This window comes from Urocitellus parryii, chromosome 5 (assembly GCF_045843805.1).
Source record: "Urocitellus parryii isolate mUroPar1 chromosome 5, mUroPar1.hap1, whole genome shotgun sequence".
In the NCBI taxonomy this organism is placed as follows: domain Eukaryota; kingdom Metazoa; phylum Chordata; class Mammalia; order Rodentia; family Sciuridae; genus Urocitellus; species Urocitellus parryii.
In genome coordinates, this window is record NC_135535.1 from 211,372,327 (window position 1) to 211,392,092 (window position 19,766).

General features: G+C 47.8%; 1 protein-coding gene across 1 annotated transcript; it reads left to right on the forward strand.

The window, feature by feature from the left end:
- The first annotated feature begins 5,836 nt into the window (after window positions 1-5,836).
- Cyp2e1 (cytochrome P450 family 2 subfamily E member 1) lies at window positions 5,837-16,207 on the forward strand. The gene is made up of 9 exons (XM_077799233.1): window positions 5,837-6,036; window positions 6,814-6,973; window positions 9,513-9,662; window positions 10,143-10,303; window positions 10,658-10,834; window positions 11,583-11,718; window positions 14,137-14,324; window positions 14,743-14,884; window positions 15,668-16,207. The coding sequence occupies exons 1-9, from the start codon at window positions 5,860-5,862 to the stop codon at window positions 15,850-15,852; spliced, it is 1,476 nt and encodes a 491-aa protein (XP_077655359.1). The 5' UTR covers window positions 5,837-5,859; the 3' UTR covers window positions 15,853-16,207.
- The last annotated feature ends 3,559 nt before the right edge of the window (window positions 16,208-19,766 follow it).

Below are 19,766 nucleotides of genomic sequence, written 5' to 3' on the forward strand. Positions count from 1 at the left end.
ATCTGGGTAATGGTGATGGGGCACATCATACTTTCTTTACTATTTTTCCACACGCGGAATTTCCTCTACTCAAAAAACAAGACCTCATTGCTACGCATGGGTGAATGGGATGGAACTCAATGAAGGAAATATTAAGTATCAAACTCAGGAGGCAGCAAAAACAGGACAGAGAAGGACTAGAAATCAATGAGCCAGATGTCAGACCCAAAGTACGCAATGTGACAATCCCAGGGAAGGGCCGAGGTCAGAGGACAGGATGAAAGCAGAGATGGCGAAATGCAAATAGGCGAGACTCTTCTTCAAAGTTTAGTAGAATGGCAAACTTGAGGACCAAAAAGTACAAGTAAACAGCATTTAGGATGAAAAGAGGACACAGTGATAAGAACAACAAAGGCTGGCAGTATAACACCAGAGCTAAGGGAAGGCAATGGATTTAAACTTAAAAGGAATCACAAAACCCTGAAAAAAATAGACTTTCCTACAGCCAATTCAAGAAGAAATATAAAGCCTGACCAGTTACACCCTTAAGTAAACTGAAGTATAAATGACTTAACAAAGCTTTATTACAAGTAAAATTATGAGGTGGTCTAAAAAGTGAGTTATTTCCAACTTTCAAAAAGCAGATTATTTTTCCTATACAAACTTCAAGAGGATGAAACCGAGTGGACAGGCATCACATCTTCCCATGAAGCGTGGGCGACCCTGGCAGGAGAGGGAGTGCAGGAGTCAGCAAGCCACACAGTGGCCACAAGCCCACCCTCTGGGCACAAGTGCATGAGCACAGCAAAGACATATTTTAAGCTGAGAGAGAGCACAAGATCTTAACTCCATAGATGCAACTAGATTCAACATATTTTTAACATTATTGAATCTGGGTATCCCAGGGGCTTCCAGACCAGCTCCACACTGGAGAACACACAAGTGCTGTTCACCACGTTAGCACACGGGGGAAATGCTGGTTAGGATGCCTTAGAGTCCACCCTAAAGAGTGCTTGGAAACTTTCAGGGTGGTAAGGACTCTAAGGCATGTGATCGTGAAGGAACTGGACTGGGAAGCTGGTTCCTGCCCTCACCTCCCATCTTTAGCTGAGGGTCAAGGCAGAGTGATGGTGGTTGAAGTAAAGGAGTGAGCTCATGAAGCATGGAGGAGACCTACCACGCAGTGGGCATGGAGCCCAGCCCAAGTGTCCCCCTGCTGTGGAGCCATGCACCACCACCAAGCATGTGAGTAACAAGGGGTACAACACCTCTCTGTTGAGTCCTCCAAGTTCTCTGTATTGGTGAGTAGTCGCTGGGGTGTTTGCAGCCCTGAGGCTGAACACATGCTTAGAAGCATTTAATACAATTTGATGACAATTGCTAACTTAGGAATTCTTTGGAGTCAAAATAAAAGGGAACATTTTAAAAAATTTACTTTTTAGTTGTAGGTGGACACAATTTCTTTATTTTATTTTTATGTAGTGCTGAGAATTGAACCCAGTGCCTCACACAAGCTAGGCAAGTGCTCTACCTCTAAGCCACAACCCCAGCTCAAAAGTGAACAATTTAAACTTCCATTAGGATATCTGTCAAAACCCTGCAACAAGCATTAGTCTTAAAGGAAAATTCTAAGAACATCCTAATTAAAATAAAACTTAAAGCAACAGTATACTGAGGTTCTATTCATGCAGTAAGACAAGAAGCAACGTTTTAGAAATAAGGATTGGAGAAGAGAAGGTGAAACTCTCGTTTGTCATGGATGATAGGACTGTCTTCTGAGAAGCCTCAAGAGGATCCATGGGAATCAGAGAGTGCATGCAGCAAGAAGACTCTGGATCAACAAGCAGAAAGCGGTGTCACTCCACTCCAGCAATAGGTAGATGGAAAAGGTGATTCACAAAGATTTCTGTTTTAAGAATCTCAGTTGCCTAAGGATAACTTTAACAAAAATGTGTACAATTTATATGCAGAAAATCACTAAAAGCATTTTAAATGGCTTAAATTAATAAGAATTAATTGTGTACCATAGATAGGAAGAAGCAATACTGAAAGATAGTTCGCAAAATCTATGTAATTATAGTCAAAATCCTAAACGAATTTTTGAGGAATTTTAACTGAATCTTAAAATTTATATGGAAGAACAAAGGGCCAAAACACTCCATATGTATATATTAAAAATTTATAAAATATATGTCTACTTATGTCCTGGCAGGACTCACCCTATTCATTTCAAGACTTAACATAAAGCTTTAGTTATGAAAGCAGTGTGTAGAAGGAGGAATTGGGGATCAGAATGAGGTCTTGGGATATTTGTAGTTACATGGAAAAGCAAAATTTTATCCTTAGTCCTCACCGTACACAAAAGTAAATTCTACAAGGATTTCAGTGCTAAATGTAAAAAGTAAACTTTACAAATAGGAAACTATCTTTCCAGATTAAGGAAGAATCTTTACATTTCCCCAAAAGGGCTAACCCCCAAATTAAAGACTGATAATTTGAGAATACCTGTTTGAAAGGAAGGGAAGGAGGGAGATAAACATAAATAGTATGGAAGGAAAACCAAATAGTGGAAAATACCATTGTAGCACATAAATCTGAACAAGAACTATTAACCAGAGTCTGTAAGGCACCCTACAAACAGAGGTTCTCTGTAATCAGGGAAATGGAACTCAGCTCTACCATTTCACATGCACTAGCTTAGCATGAATGAGGATGTACAAGCAGCAAGCATTGAGAGGTGGCCCCTGGGCAGGGCCACGGTGAGTTTAAGTTTGCAGGTGGTTCAGGTACTCAGGAAATGAAGTCGGGCTGCATGTTTCAGGGTGCAGGTGCAGCCTAGCCTAGAGATATTCTTACACAGTGTTCGGGAAGCATGTGCTACAATGTCCCTAGCAACACTCTTTGCAAAGGCTAAAATGTAGGAAGTCTGGCAGGATAGAGGGTAAATAAAGTATAAAATATCTATACCCATGAAGTCGATGACCCACAGCCACATCTCACATTGTGGACTCTTCTTCTAAAGGTAATAACAGGTGAAAACTTCAGGTGTCAAGGAATATAACGTCACAAAATCACTTTTTAAAAAATAAAACAATATAAAGACATAAGAAAGAAAATCACAGAGAATATTAGAAGCAAACTCCAAAGAGGCCACTGGCTCTGAGTGTGTTGGTGTGCAGGCAGATGGCCCTGGGATGGGACGTGGCGGTGTGGGTACTAATGGGGGCTTGGTGTTTGCTGTATTAGCACTCTTTACAATTTGCAGGAGAAGTGCTCATCAGTCCTTGCTATGTGTCAAACATTAGGGCATCAGAGCCCTATTGGGTCCGCCTGGCTGAGTGCCAGCAAGGCCCAGGTGCCAACACCTGACTGTCAGTGAGAATCCCATGTAGAGCCCTGAACAGCTTCCTCCACCCAAGCAGGGGTGACCCTTGGCTCAGGAGAACAGTGCTGTTTACTCCCAGAATGTTAAACAGCAGCTGAGACTGGTGCTGGAGGCAGCTAGTAAATCAGAGGACCCGGTTCTGAATTCCCACCTGAGGTAGGAACTGCTTTCCTAGGCCAGGCTGGCCTGAACTTTGGACACTGTGATGTTGTGTGTTCTCTGCTTTGGTTTTTCTTGGGGGATTTTTGGCTTTTGTCAAGGTCATTGTTATTAGTTAAGAGTAGTTGAACATAAGATAGTTGTCTGGACAGATTTCTATTTTGAACCTTTTTATTTTATTAGAAATAAGAGCTTAGTAAGGGGCCTGCCTTTGGTCATATAAACAGGAGGGAGCCCTATAACCAGCCGTTCTGAGAAGGCTTCCCCCACCATCGCTACTCAACTTCCTCTCACTACCTGGCCCTCGAGTGTCACAGAGGAAGGTTCTCCTCTGTCCACTGTGGTCTCAGGAGTTGTGGCTACTGCACGGTCTCCTAAGGGCCTCTGGTCGTTTATGCTTGCTTCTTGTGAGCATGAAGGAAGGGAATTCAGTGCACCGAGACTGACAGAAAATGCTTCTACCAGGTGGTGTGCCACTAACGATGACTCAGCTCTCTGGAGGAGACTAGGATCGGGGGAAGCCATGGAGGACTGTAAATATTAATGCCACGGCCAAACACTGATTTCCAAAATAGAAGAAAACATATCTGAATAAATTTGAAAATACCACTCTGAAGCTTAAATTCCTGAGAGTTGAGTGGCATGTGGCATGGAGACAAGTCTGTTGAAGGTTGCATCTTGTCCAGGTCAGGAGCTGCTGATTAACTATTCAGGTTAATTTAGAACAAGTGTAAATGTATTTCTATACTGAGGCTGGCAGCTCCTCATGGTGCAGGAGAGTCAGCAAGTGGGTGCTGTGGTCTGAGGGCAGAAGGAGGACTTGTTCACCCGGCTCACAGGCTGCAGAGGAGAACCGTGCAGAGCCAGTGGACACGGCATAGCCTCGCTGTCACACAGACCCAGGAACAGAGGCACCACCCCTAAGCCACAGGGGATTCGGGTGCTTTGCATTTTAATTTTCCTTATTGTTCATCATATTTTGCATCGTACACAATGATGTAGGACTTACATAAAAATATACAATTATAATACAAAAATTAAGATTCTCCCCATGTTACCAGTGAGAAGACAGAATGAAAAACAGTTTTCTTACTTTTCTTACACACACACAAAGAGACCCACAAAATACCTAGAGACAGCTCTAATGGAAAAGTGGATGTGGGATTGTATGAGGAAGTAATTCATGTAAGAAGATGCAAAGAGGTGTGCAGCACAACTGTGCTCTTGGTAGTGAAATACACTCTTCCAAGTTTAACTCCTCAATAAAACAAAGCCAGCAATGAAGTTTTCTTTTTAGAATTTGACAAAATGATTCTGGAGGATAACTTCTGCCTAATTATCTACAATAAAATATATTTTTAAAGAATCAGACATTATTAAAATCTCTGTGGCCGTTTTCTCTTAGAAGTTGCATTCAGCTACCAACAAGGATGGAACAGGGTCAATAGCAGGTTGCTGGCATTTGTTACAGCTCTGGAAACGTCCAGGGGCACTTTAATTCTCCACTAAAAGGGAAATTTTTCCTTTTCCCCCATAGGTCAGTCTGGGGGGTGGGGAACTGTCCCCTTTGACAGGGTTGGATATAGTGGTGTGTTTGGATCACAAGCTTGTTTGGGCAGGGCTTATGTAAGGCAGCACCAGGCATGTGCTGGCCACTGCAGACAGGCCAGCTCAGGTGGTACAAACACAATCTCAGAATCTGTCAACACTTTTTCTTTGCCTTTTAAGACTTTTGCCAGTTTACCTAACAAAGTTCAACGGTATTCAGAAGCTGAGCTTTCCTCCTCCGCCCTCAGTTTTACAGGTGGTGAGCCAGGGGCTCTGGCTGCCTAAACAAATCACAGTCGGAAGTTCAGAGGCATTTGCATCACCTGAGCTGGCACCTGTCTGCAGTGGCCAGCACATGGCTGGTGCTGCCTTACATAAGCCCTGCCCAAACAAGCTCCAGCCAATGTGATCTAATTGCCCCACCATATCCAACCAGTGTCTCAGGGGACAGTCTCCCACCCCCAGACTGACCAATGGGGAGAAAAGGGAAATTTTCCCTTTTACTAGGAGCATCAAAGTGCCGCTAGATATGTTTCTGGAGTTGTGACAGGTGCCAGCAACCTGGTATTGACCCTGTCCCGGCTCATCCTCTTTAAGAGAAAACTGCTTCAGGCCTTTGAAATGAGTGCCAGCCACCTCTAATAGTAAAATAGTAAACTAATACCTTGGCAGCAGGAGAAGGGAGGTGGCATTGGCTGGCTGACCACCCTCCTTCTCTGCACTTTGTTATAAAAGCTTCCCTCTGCAGGGATCATCCCCATGTGTCAGCAGAGGGCCCCAGAGGTACCATGGCTGCTCTTGGCATTACCCTGGCACTGCTGGTGTGGCTGGTCACCCTCCTGTTCATATCCATCTGGAAGCAGATCCACAGCAGCTGGAACCTGCCCCCAGGACCTTTCCCACTCCCCATCATTGGGAATGTTCTCCAGGTGGACTTGAAGGATATTCCCAAATCTTTTGCCAGGGTAAGAGAAACATTGTTATTTTAGGGAGAATAAGTCAGGAATGAGATCTAATACATGTGTATTCAATTCATTGTCAAAAAAACTGTTGCTTTCTAACACCAGTCTTTTATGGAGTAACAGGATGGGTAGCAGCACCCAGGAATCCCCTTCAGAAAGCTCCACTGGTGTTGCAGCCTGGGCACTGAACAGGGAGGATGGGCATTAAACACCAGGCCCAGAGGTGCCATGGAACCAGAGTGATCATTGGGAGGTTTGGAGCAGTTGGTGCAGCCATGGGCAGCTCCCACAGAAGCAAGGGGTGCATCCCAGCTGGTATCTACCATGCTCTACCCAATACCAACACCCGCCTCCCATTGTGGCTGAGCGCACCCTGTGAGCTAACCAAAGCCAGTGTGCTCTGGGGTACAGGGGTGGCACTTGGTATTTGTATGAGGTGTCATTATGTATGATAGAGGCTCCAGGTCAGCCAGCAGTGCCCTGGGGTCCAGGACCTTGACTTAGGAAGTGAACAATGGGGTGACAGAAGTGGGCATTGGCTACAAGGCTGCAAGGGAGGGACATGAGGAGCCAAGGTCCAGAGTTGGTGTACAGACAGGGAGAGATGCTCCTGCAAATGCAGCAGCCTCTTGTGGAGGAACTCCCTACACCGGCCGCACAGTCTTTCCCCACATCCTTCCAGTTCTCTGGTGGATTACAGTAACAGTAATCAGGCGAAGCCATCTTGAGTCAGTCACCTTCACCCACTTCCCGGCTCACAGTTTGTGTTGGTCCCTGCAGCTGGCGGAGCGCTTTGGGCCTGTGTTCACACTGTACTTGGGCACGCGGCGCGTGGTGGTCCTGTATGGCTACAAGGCTGTGAAGGAGGTGCTGCTGAACCGCAAGAACGAGTTCTCCGGCCGAGGGAAGATTCCTGCATTCCACCTGTATGAGCAAAAGGGTGAGTGTGTCTCCTAGCAGCAGGTGGGGCAGACCCAGAGGGACAGTGGTAGGTGCCCACCACGTTGCCTGGCCAAACCCACACTTACCGTTAGTGACAACAACAGAATAAAGGCAGAAAAGCAGGAGACCCTCAGGCCCTTGGGTAATGGCTCGTGCCTGTGAAACCTGCTGCAATGTTCCCACTGAGCAGGTGCCCTGTCCACACCACGGGGCTGCCAGGTATCCACACTGACCGTGGTGCAGAGAGAGGCAGAGAGAGGCAGAGAGGCTGTCTCTGAGCCTGCACCAACCCTTCCCAGGCCTTGCTGCCTTGGGCCCGCACTTCTTGGAACCCTTTCCACTCACAGCCTGAATGGCCTGTGGGGTGTAGATGGCTCCACCCAACCAGTCCCCTCCCCTGCCATGAGGCACCCAACCTGACAGACACTGTCTGCAAGCGAGCAGCATCAGACCGTGCCAGCAGCAGCTGGTGATCTCCCGAGAGAGCCCCAAGGGGTGGACATTCGGAGGCCAGGAGGGGTGAAGCAGACTTGCAGGCAGTCTCTCCTCTCTTGGCCTCAGCTTCACTGCTGCTAGAGCCCTGAGTTTAACCCTCGCAGACATCTCCTTCCCTCCCATGGGGAGGAGGGCTGGGTGGGGCTGGCTGCTCACCCTGCCAGCGTTTCCCAACCCCTGACTGCAGCTCTGCCTTCTGTGGTGCGCCCAGCTCCTGGGAGTCCCTGCCACCCCTCCTTCCTGCTCTCACCCTGCCTGCACCTTCTCTACTCCTCCCGGTCACTTCAGGGGATCCGAAGCAGGTCAGAAGTGAACAGCATCCCGTCTGCTGTCACCAGAAGCTTCTCCCTGTCGTGGGGGCTTCAAGCCAGGGAGCAGGCACTGCCTGGTTGTGTGCGTTTCCCAGATTCCACCACCTCACAGGCAGAGAGGTTTGGCTCCCCCTTCTCAGCACTGGACTTGTTTTGCTGCGCTCTCTCAGTAAAGCCATGCCAACTGTCTTAGTCCCTGTTGTCAGCATCAGAAGAGTTGCTGGAGCCTGGGAGACAGGGTCCTGCTATGGAGCAGTGTGATCCTGGCTTAAGGCCCATATCTGCCCCCATGGTCCAGGGCCTGTGAGCTGAGGCAGCAGGGCAGAGCCCAGAATTTGCCTCTCCAGGGTCTGTGCTGCCTCTGCCTGGAGACTCCGAATCCCTATTTTTATTCATCCCATGTGGCCCAGTCTGACAGTGAAAATCTGCTGGACCCTGAAAAAGAGATACGTCTAACCCTTCAGGGATAATGATGTGAATGCTTGTTTTTGGCTAAGATAGAGCACAGGTGTGTGACCACATGCCAAGGGAACTGCATGCATCACTTGAGGAAGTCTCAACAGACTCCCAGAAAAGTGCTCCCACCAAAGTTCTCAACCTGGCTAGCGGCCTCCTCACGACATGGCCCGTGGAGCTCCGCCCTCCTCCCCACCCTTCCGGTGAAGTTGGAACCATCATTTGGCCTGTATCTCCCACTTCATGTCACATGCTGTCCTTGCCCCTCTCAGGTCAACCAGCCTCTTTCTGGAAAGTTCCTTGGGCCCTGGTGACCACACATCCCCAGGGTACTTTCTCAGCATCCTGCAGGGCCTCTCACCAAGCATCCCCTGTGTGGTCGTACAGTTAAGGTGGGAGGAACTTCAGGATGCACGTCCCTGTGTCTGTGAGGGTGCTACTGTGACCTCTGTGGCCCAAGAGTGCCCAGAATCTCAGAGAATGCCTGGCCCAGCGGTGCCAAACCTGCTTCTTGAGGAAGTGATGAGGGGAAAAGTAAGGGGAGGGAGGCCAAGAGCGAGGCTGTGAGGGGCGCTGGAGTGCAAGGAGGCTGAGCAGGGCTTGTCTGAAGGGATCTGAGGCCTTCACCAAGGAGTGAGAGGCCAACAGGGCAATAGAAGTTGCATTTGGGGAAGATAAAAATGTCCACAGAGTTGACTGGGATAGGAATGGAAGCACCCCAGCACTGTACAGAGAAAGCATTTCTTTGGGTCTGTTGATTCCAAATGTTCTTACCCTGGGAGGAGAGGGCCGTGTGAAGGGATGGTGCTTGGCCTTCCCAGCTGCAGGTCCTTACAATAGGGTCTGGCGACCTTCAGGTCTTGGTCAAAGCCACTGCTGTGAAGCCATGAAGAGATGAGATGAAATGCTTGTTGAGCAAGGGTTCAAATCCCTGGGGACAGAAGGGCTGTCCAAGAATTCTGTCAATAGGCAGGAGAGAGGTGACCTTGGAGTTGGAGCTCTCCCTTGGAGTTGCCACATGAGGTTTTATTTGGCATGGAGAAGGCTCTGAGGAAAGTGCAGAGCCAAAGGCAGTGAAGTGACACCATTTCATGAAGGCACCTGGGAGGGGGGGTGCCAGAGAAGCACTGCATGTCCCCTGCCTCCTCCGGTGATTCTTCCTCCCCTGCACACCCTGCCCAGGACCCAAAGGCCCTATGAGGACCACTTCCTGCCCCAGCCCCCTACCCCCAAGACCTGGGCCTTGGGGTGACTTCTGCTGTCCCTCCTCCTTAGGAATTATTTTCAATAATGGACCCACCTGGAAGGACATTCGGCGGTTCTCCCTGACCACCCTCCGGGATTACGGGATGGGAAAACAGGGCAATGAGGAACGGATCCAGAGGGAGGCCCACTTCCTGCTGGAGGAGCTCAGGAAGACTCGGGGTGTGTATTCTGGAGCAGGTCCAGAGGGAGGCCCACTTCCTGCTGGAGGAGCTCAGGGAGACTCGGGGTGTGTATTCTGGAGCAGGTCCAGAGGGAGGCCCACTTCCTGCTGGAGGAGCTCAGGGAGACTCGGGATGCTGTTCTTGGGCAGGCAGCAGGGAGGGGAGCTGTGGGCAGGCCCCTGGAGGGCAGGGATCCACCCGGAAGCAGCTGGCAGCTACAGGGACCCTGGACCAGAGTGGGTCATGATGGTCCACAGCCACTGCATTCTGGACTCCAATTTCCAGCTCTGCTTTTAAGGGAGCAAGAGTGATCCCCACATGACTGCTGAGCCCAAACAGCATTGAGAAGTAGACAAACCTTTGGCGCCTTCTGTGGCTTGGCAGCTTTCAGGACGGTCCCCAGGCATCAGTGGGAGTGCTGGGGCTGCGGTGGGCCTGTGCATACTTTCCCCTCCCTAACATCTCACCTGTGTTCCAGGCCAGCCCTTCGACCCCACCTTCCTTGTGGGCTGCGCACCCTTCAACGTCATAGCGCATATCCTGTTCAACAGGCGTTTCAACTACGACGACAAGAAGTGCCTGCGGCTCATGAGCATGTTTAATGCTAACTTCTACCTGCTTAGTACTCCTTGGCTGCAGGTGAAGCCCACTCTATCCTTTTCCTTAGTCTTCAATTGTGCAGTTATGTTGGAAGAAGGCAGATTCAGGTGGTGGGGGACCCATAGGCTCAAGGAAGCCTGAGATGGGGAGTGTTTTGGAGGCGTCCAGGCAGCCCCTAGGCCCTTCTTGGGATGCCCTGGGCCCTGAGTGCCCCTTTCCCTAACCTAGGCATTCATATAGACCACAGAGGGTACCCTGCCTGGAGAATGATCTCGAATATTCTAAATAATACAATAATGACAACCACAAATTAAAATTTGAAGGTTAGTAGCTCAGCACACACAATTTGGCTGCATTCAGAAAAAATAGTTTTATAAATTTCTTTCTTTTCAGCTTTACAATAATTTTTCGGACTACTTACACTATCTACCTGGAAGCCATAGAAAAGTCATAGCAAACGCGTCTGAAATAAAAGCGTACACACTTGAAATGGCCAAGGAGCACCTCCAGTCACTAGACCCCAGCTCTCCCCGGGACTTCACCGACTGCATGCTCATGGAAATGGAGAAGGTACCCAGAGCCACCCTGCTGGACTTGATGGGGTGGGGTAGGGCACATGCACCTCAGATCCATGCTGCCACCTGTTGGCTGGCATCCAAATTGCCCTCTGTGTTACTGGATGCTCTTAGTGTTGCAGAGGAGGCACAGGGATGGTGGGCTGGCACCTTGCTTCAGCTCCCTTCAGGCCAGGCTGGGTTCCCCAATGGTGCCAAAGTTCCAGGGATCCCAGACATCCCCAGTTTCATCTGCCTGCAGTTCCTAGGACCCTCCTCTAGCTCAGAATGGTGAAGCCTCCTTCCTTTCTTTTCTCTGGCTTACAGACAGCATGCAACTTTCACACTGACTCCCCTGGGCAGACTCCTAGGCTGTCAGAATCTCACCCTTAGCAAAGACCCTCTCTGTCTCCCAAAGGCACCAGCCTCCCTCTGGCCTGGAAGGAGGCTGATTCCAGCCCCTGCAGCTGGAGAGTCATCAGCAGAGGTCCTGGCTTGGCAGGTCACCCAGATTACCTCCCCTTTCCCAGGATAGCCCTGGCACTGTTGATAGAGCCAGAGTCCTATGGCCTGGGTGAGGAGCCTAGCCTGCCTCGGCCAACTTCCTGGGAACCTCAGTTTCTCCAGCTGTGAGGTAGAAATAATGGGGTCCTGGTTGCACTGGGAGAGCTCTCATATCCATGGCTGTCTGTTGAAGGGCAACAGGTTGTCTCTTCAGTCATCTGAAGACAATTTCTTACCAAGTCTCTCTCTGTCTCTAAAAGCACAGTGGAGAGTCTGGGTACACTCTGGAAAACGTTGCTGTGACCTTGGCTGACCTGTTCTTTGCGGGGACGGAGACCACCAGCACCACCCTAAGATATGGGCTCCTGATTCTCATGAAATACCCAGAGATTGAAGGTATGCAGATGAGAAGCCAAAGGACCTCCCTGCAGGGCCAGCCTTGTGTGTTCAGGCCTGGGCTCTCAGTCTGAAGTTGCTTTTTAGCCTTCTTTTGTACTGTGGGATCCCTGGGTGAACTGCTTTGAAGAGAAATGTCCTTGTAGGTACCAGGCACCTGGTACCCTTGAACACTGATAGACCACACTCCACTGGGGCCTGGGTGCAGAAAGAACAGTCCAACACTGGAGAGGAGAGAGGCGCTGGACGTAACTTCTGCACTATAGACACACTGATAACAGTCAACCCAATGCTCCAGCTGCTCTTGAGGAAGACTTGGCCTTCTAGGCAGAATGGGGATCAGGGCAAGTCTCAGATCTCCCTGGGCATCTCACTCCACAGGGCTCTGAAGTGGGAACCCAGGGAGAAGTGAGGAGGCCACCTCCTGCCCTGGAGGCACCTACCTGCACACAGGCTAATAGGACCAACCTGCCTTAAAGAGGGAGCAGGGGAGCTGTAGCTTGGGGCAAGGGAGCCCAGAGGCCTGGGACCTCCACTCTCTGAGCTGGGCCCACCTACTGCTGATGGGACGTGGCTCCCACTGAGTGCTGGCTTGGGGCAGACCTGGGATGCACTGTGCTCCTCTAGCTCCTCAGTCCTGGAGAACAGATGGAAGACATGAAGCAATTTCCCCCAAGAGTATAGGTGTGCAACCAGCCCAAGTCAGGCCCTAGAACCTGGTCTTTATTTCAGCAAAAGCTTTGTTTTGTTTTAATCATAAAAAGAACCAAAAGTCCATGGAGGGAAACATTTTACAGATCTGCAGCATTTGTAGGAGAACTTTTGAACATTGTGTATAGAGGAATCCTGTATTCAAACAGTTTAAATTATTGACCATGGTGAATTTCCAATATAAACAAAGAGAATAAACATGATAGACACCCTACATTCTTTGCCAAATTTAACATGTATTAACATTTTTCAATATTTGGTTTGAGCTCTTAAGGAAACATGTTACAGAACCAATCAGTCTTGCCCCTTTGTGCCTCCCTCCCCACAGAGGGCAATGCTTAGGGATTGTAAGGAATAATAATAAAGGGGAGACACAGAGACAAGGTGCAGAGGCAGGGAAGGTGACAGAATGGCTCCTGGTCCAAGAAGCCACTTTTATTTATACCAATAGATTACATTAAGTCATTAGTACCATAACCACATTATTGTTTAGAGTATCAGTGAAGTTGCTTATTCTGCAGTTACATTTTATTTTTATAATATGTAATGTCAGGAGCTTTGTGCAGTCCTCAAGAAAGTCCATTGTCTGAAGTTACTGTCATATGGGCAGCCTAGGAGCACCAGATCTTGGTGAAACATTGTAGTTATCTAGCAAACAAGTTCTTCTATTCCCAGGAGCTACGTGCTTGCAATCAAGGTTGAGGCTTGATGAGGCTCTAACACAGAGGCATCTCAGGGCATTGCTATACCAGTTGACACTGCACATATATTAGCTATATTATTAGATCCTAAGAGAGATTACAGGGCATTCTAAGGTTGGGAAACAGGATACCTGTTATCCCCTGAGGGGGTTTCCCACCAGGGGAAAGCTTCCCTGTACATTTCCATGGTTAGAATCCCTACAAGGGATGGCTGTGCATCATCCCTACCTGTGACCCAGTACATTTATCAAAAACTAAATATCAACAAATAGCTCACAGTAAGTTGTAGTGCCTTAGTATTTTACCTGGGTACCGTACTATACATACCTTTTTGCAATTTTCTTTTTCACTCAAAGTGAAAATCCCACAGGAAATTTCAAACATAGAAAGTATAAGAATTTGCTGAAGGCTGCTATTACCTCAGTCAGAGGAACTTCAAGAAGTAGACTGTGCATGTCTGGTTGTATTACTGCAGAGATTTCCAGGACCCATTTGTTATTCTCTGTTCCTGACATGCAGAGAACTGAATAAGCCATCTCCAGCTAAAATAATTGAAGCAAAAGTTTCTGTAGACTATAAATGACCTCCATGAGCATAACTATTATAGACATTTGTGAAGATGATACCCAATAATTTGAAGTATCTGGGGCACAAAAAGCACTCCATAGATACTCTACAAAATCCATAGGGTGGGTTTGGTGGATGGCTAGAAGGGTGATTTGGTAGATGTATTGAGTAGATGTGTGGGTGGAAGGATGCTGGCTTGCTGGAGGGATGACTTGATAGGTGTGTGGGTACATGAATGGTGGAAGGATGAAGGGATGAGTCCTCAGGTAAGTGGACAGATGGATAGGTGTATGGGTAAGTGTTTGGGTGAGGGTTAGGGTGAGTGATGGATGGATGAGTGGGTGGATGCATGGAAGAGTGCTTGGTAGATGTATGGATGGAGGGTGGACGTTCAGCCTGGTGTCAATCCTTTACATTGCTCTCATTCATGCCTTGGCAGAGAAACTTCATAAGGAAATTGATAGGGTGATTGGGCCAAGCCGCATCCCTGCTGTCAAGGACAGGCTGGAGATGCCCTACATGGATGCTGTGGTGCATGAGATTCAGCGGTTTATTGACCTTATACCTTCCAACCTGCCCCACGAAGCAACGCAGGACACCATGTTGCAAGGATATGTCATCCCCAAGGTCAGAGTGAGCTGGTGTGCACTGTGAACACCTCCTATTACCTCACCATCTAGTTTACCAGGCAGGTTGGGGATCCCAAGGCTCTGTGGCCAGTGTGGCTGGATGGCAGGGACAGGCCAATACAGGGTGCCAGTTCCCCATTGGTCATTGTCTGGTCCTGGTGATTAGAGAAAGGGATGGAATTTAAGGAAGTGCCTCCTTGATGGCACCTGGGAGTGTAGCATATTCCAGTCAGAGTCCACTGCCTGAGTACTTTAGGGCTTCCTCTCCATTTAGACCTGACACCTGGCTGCTGTCCAGTCCTTAACTGAGCACTGTCCCACCGAGAAATGTGCTGTCCTGTCTAATATGGGATTAAGGCTGACAGCAGACATTTACTCGGTTGTCTGAATGACTGACAGATCTGTGTCTCCTGCAGGGCACTGTTGTGATTCCGACTCTGGACTCCCTTCTGTATGATGACCAAGAATTCCCAGATCCTGAGCAGTTTAAGCCAGAGCACTTTCTGGATGGAAATGGGAAGTTCAAGTACAGTGACTATTTCAAACCTTTTTCTGCAGGTGAGCAGGGTTCAAGAGCAGCACCTCAGCCTGAAATGGTCTCCTCTCCCCTCATTGCTCTCTGTGTCTCTGCCACCAGCCAGCTGTGCACCACCTCCCAGCTGTCCTCATCCCTGATTTCTACCCACAACACAAACCAAGTGTGCTCCCCTATTCAGAGAGGCTGGGTGACATTTTCACAATAAGTTCCGGAAGAAAGGTTTATGGGTAGACTATTCTTTCCACAGAGTGGCCGCTTTCCCTCATTCATTGTCAAACTGTTTCTACTTAACAAGACAGTGAAAACCTCTGCCGTTTTAAATCAGGGTTTTAACAGACTCCTCTCAGGTTCCCTGGACTCATCTGGGAAGCAGTGCAGCCTTCCCTGGGTGTAAGGGGTGCCTCCCTGCGGCCCCTTGCCAGGGCTGCACCTCGGGTTCTGGTGAGGAAGACTCCACCACCAGCTCGACACACGTCCTCCTGGTGTGTGCACTGGCAGCCAACTCACCCACCCCATCCCATGGGCACCATGGGTCAGCACTGGGTGTTGACTTCACCAGGCAGAGGCCATTTTTCCCAACCGAACAGAAGTTTTTGCAGCTGAGTTCTGCATGGCCCCCACACAGGTCACGTCATGGAGACTCTGTTCTTTGCTCTTATGCTTCTTTCAGTGGGTGTGGGGAGTATGTGCTGCTTTAGGGTGTGGTTGCCCCAGCCTCCTCTGGCCCTGCCCTGAAGCCTCACGGTTAATGGTGTGTCTCTCTGAAACCCGCTGTGTCTCACCAGTACTGCAATTACTTCTAGGAAAACGAGTGTGTGTTGGAGAAGGCCTGGCCCGCATGGAACTGTTTCTGCTCCTGTCCACCATTCTGCAGCATTTCAATCTGAAGTCTCTTGTTGACCCGAAAGATATTGATCTTAGTCCCATTGCAATTGGCTTTGGCAGAGTCCCACCTCACTACAAACTCTGTGTCATCCCCCGCTCATAAGTGTAAGAAAACACCCTGGACACCTCTGTCCCCAAGTGCAGCCTCTGAGAGTTCCTCAGTGCTCAGGAAGTTGCTCCCCCAGTCAGGAGGCAGGTGGCCCCCCAGAGTGAGTTCCACCAGAGCTGATGTTTCCAGTCAGTCTTCAGACAGTGCAAAGCAAAGTCCAGTGAAGATGTGGTCAACCTAAACCAACAGGCGGTTGAGGCTGTGCTGTGGTCCTAGACACAGTGCTTTTTGAGACTTCTGAAAAGGCAGAGCTATACTGTTACCAGTCAACACTTACCCGGAAAGACTGGTGTGAAATGAGGACACTAGTTTGGAACAGGGAGAGGCAAGGACATTTTGCCAGGATTTATTGGTCTGGACAAAAGGCTCTTTCCATCTTGCTTCAAGATGGAAAGTTTTTCCTTTTACCTCATTGTGAGCATCAATTTGTCCTTTGTATGAAATAAGTATGAAAAGTCAACAGGGCCACCCATTATTATTTCTTACTATTTGTCATTGCATGGAACAAAACAAAACTGAGTGGTGGTGTGAAAGGAGCAGCAGATCCGCCCTTTGCCTTCCATACCTGCAACCCACCCTGAGCCTGAGCTTTCCTTCCATTGGGGTGGCACAGCCCTTCCCAGGCTGCACACTTCCCGAGGCACTGTGTACTTTGTGAGTGTCTTCAATAAAATGAGCCAACTTCTGAGCCAGCAGATGGTGTCCTCTGTCCTCCTGACCCTCAGCCTCCCTCATGTAGGGTCTCACTGGGCTCACCTGTGTCGCATTTCATGACTAAAACATAACTCAGGGCCACTCCAGGTGAATTGGGCTGCATGAAATAATCACACAAGAGACAGAGATACTTTTTCTTTGAGTCCTTTGATGGCTTCTCTGACCTTAAATGTCCAGAGAGAGAGAGAGAGAGAGAGAGAGAGAGAGAGAGAGAGAGAAAGTGCACATGTATGTGCTGAACCCTTTTATTGGGGAGATGCCATTCAAATGAGGCAAGGGGTCAGGTTTCAGGGGGTTGAGTCTTGCTTCCTGATGTCTGCTGTCAGAAGGTTGACTGACATCTAGGAAGGTCATGCCCAAAGGCAGAGCAAGAGAAGGGGACACACAAAGGTAGTTTCCATGGAACATTCTGTCCCAACAAGGCAAAGGGGTAGGATTACAAAAGAATAGGTGAGTGTATAGCTCAACCCCAGGGGTATGCTTACTCAGAAGATTGGTCTTGCTATCTGAGTGGGGGAAAAGACCAAGTTACAAATCATGGCACTACCACTCCAGACTACAGTGATCTTTCAGATCCCCATGGTGCATCGGGACTGGAAGGCGTGGTAACTTAATGTGGCTCCACACGCACCTGGACAGTGCAAGGCAATCTGCCCATCTCAAGATGCTGAATTTAATCAGATGCTCTGAGGTCCTTCTACCATGTAGAATAACCTGTTTCTTGGTTCTTGGGAATGAATGTGGGCATTAGTGGGAAACCTTCTGAAGGGCCACCAGTTCCCGGAGGCACCTGTCTGTGTCCCCTCCCAGTGCCACAGTGGCAAGACTGCCTCCAGCAGGAAATGGTTACAGTGTCTTCTTATTTGCTGTGGGACAGAAAGGCTTATACTTGAGTGACTACTGGGAAGATTCTGTGTTCCCAGCCAGTGGGGAGATGCTAGGAGGGAGGGAGTTGAGGCTTACTGTTGAGACATCACCTGGCTCCAGATTTCTGAGGGTAACTTTCTGTCAGCAGCATCCCTAACTGTTCTCACTGGGTGGTTTCCAAGTCTGGGCCTTCACAGGTTCTACTATCTCAAGGGAGGGGCACTGGACCCAAAGGTAATGTCACTTCAGAAAATTTGTCCCACCATAAGAAATACTCCAAGGCAGGACTAATTTTCCAAAGTGAATACACAAAGTGAATAACAGATTATGGCATCCGCACACAAAGAAATACTTTGTAGTAACATCATGCTGTGCCACACCCAGCCCTCTGAGCTCCAGGTCATGTTCCTTCTCCAAAAATGAGGACTCTGAATCCTCATTAGGCCCTGACACTGTGTACCTCCCCACTACATATGGCTGCTACCAAAAAAGAACCAGCAGGAGGCACACTCCTGACCAGGGGTGGGGATTGAGGGAGCCAGTGGCAGGGAAAGACATGTCCCATGAGGTAAGGAGGTTGCCTGAACATCATCAACTGTGAGTAGGAAGAGGAGAAAATAATCAAAGACTGTCCTGTTGTTATGGTGTAGATGAGGTGTCCCCAGACACGTGTGTGAGCCAGTGTAAGGATGTTCAGAGGTGAAGTGTCGGGGTGATGACAGCCTGAACCTGATCTGTGTATTGATCCCCTGACAGGGATCAACTGGGTGGTAACCACAGGCTGGTGGGGTGTGGTGGAGGAGATGGGCCCCTGGGGCTGCCTTTGGGTATATATTTTGTCCATGGTGAGGGGACTCTGCTTCCTGGTGCCATGTCCTGAATGGAGTCTCATTGTAGTTCTGATTTTCTAAAGCTTAATTTTGCTGGATATAAGATTCTTGGTTGGCATCCATTTTCTTTCAGAGCTTGGTATATGTTGTTCCAGAATCTTCTAGCTTTCAGAGTCTGGGTTGAAAAATCTGCAGATATCCCAATTGGTTTCCTTCTATCTATAATATGATTCTCTTCTCTCATGGCTTTTAAAATTCTCTCCTTATTCTGTATGCTAGGCATTTTCATTATAATGTGCCTTGGTGTGGATTTGTTGTGATTTTGTACATTTGGCATCCGGTAAGCCTCTTAAATGTGGTTTTCCAAATTATTCTTCATGTTTGGAAAATTTTCTGATATTATTTTATTGAATAGATTATTCATTTCTTTGGTTTGGAAATATATGTCTTCCTCTATCCCAATAACTCTTAAATTTGGTCTTTTTATGCTATCCCATATTTCTGGAAGAAACCATAAGCAGAACATTCAAGAACATTCAAGAATGTTGAATGTTGATGCCAACCAAGAATCTTATATCCAGCAAAATTAAGCTTTAGATTTGATGATGAAATAAAAAACTTCCATGATAAACAAAAGTTAAAAGAATTTACAACTCAAAAGCCTGTATTACAGAACATCCTCAGCAAAATATTCCATGAGGAGAAAATGAAAAGAACAATGAAAATCAGCAGAGGGAGATATTACACTAAAGGAAAAACTAGTCAAAAAAAAAAACAAGTCAAGTTAAATACCAAAAATAAACAAAAATGGCTGGGAATACAAACCATGTCTCAATAATAACCTGAATGTTAATGGCCTAAAGTCACCAATCAAAAGACATAGATTGGCAGATTGGATTAAAAAGACCCAACAATAGGCTGCCTCCAAGAGACTCATCTGATAGGAAAAGACATCTCAGACTGAAGGTGAAGGTTGGGAAAAATCATACCTCTCACATGGACTGCGGAAGCAAGCAGGGGTTTCCATCCTTATATGAAATAAAGTAGACTTCAAGGCAAAGTTAATCAAAAGGGATAAAAAAGGGCATTTTATACTGCTCAAGGAAACCATATACCAACAAGACATAACAATTATAAATATATATGCCCCAAACAATGGAGCATCTATGTTCATCAAACAAACTCTTGTCAAGTTCGGAGTCAAATAGACCACAACACAATAATTCTGGATGACTTTAACATACCTCTTTAACCACTGGATAGATCTTCCAAACAAAAGCTGAAGAAACTACACAACCAATAACCTAGACTTATCTGACTTACATAGAATACTTCATCCACCAATGAGCAAATACACTTTCTTCTCAGCAGCATATGAATCCTTCTCTAAAATAGACCATATATTATGCCACAACACAACTCTTAACAAATACAAAAAAGTAGAGATACTACCCTGCATTTTATCAGATCATAATGGAATTAAATTAGAAATCAATG

Excerpts from the sequence above, each read along its gene's own strand:
- Cyp2e1 (XM_077799233.1), top strand. The coding sequence starts at position 5,860 with ATGGCTGCTCTTGGCATTACCCTGGCACTGCTGGTGTGGCTGGTCACC. Across the intron at positions 6,037-6,813 it reads TTCCCAAATCTTTTGCCAGG|CTGGCGGAGCGCTTTGGGCC; the intron begins GTAAGAGAAACA and ends TGGTCCCTGCAG. Across the intron at positions 10,304-10,657 it reads TTAGTACTCCTTGGCTGCAG|CTTTACAATAATTTTTCGGA; the intron begins GTGAAGCCCACT and ends CTTTCTTTTCAG.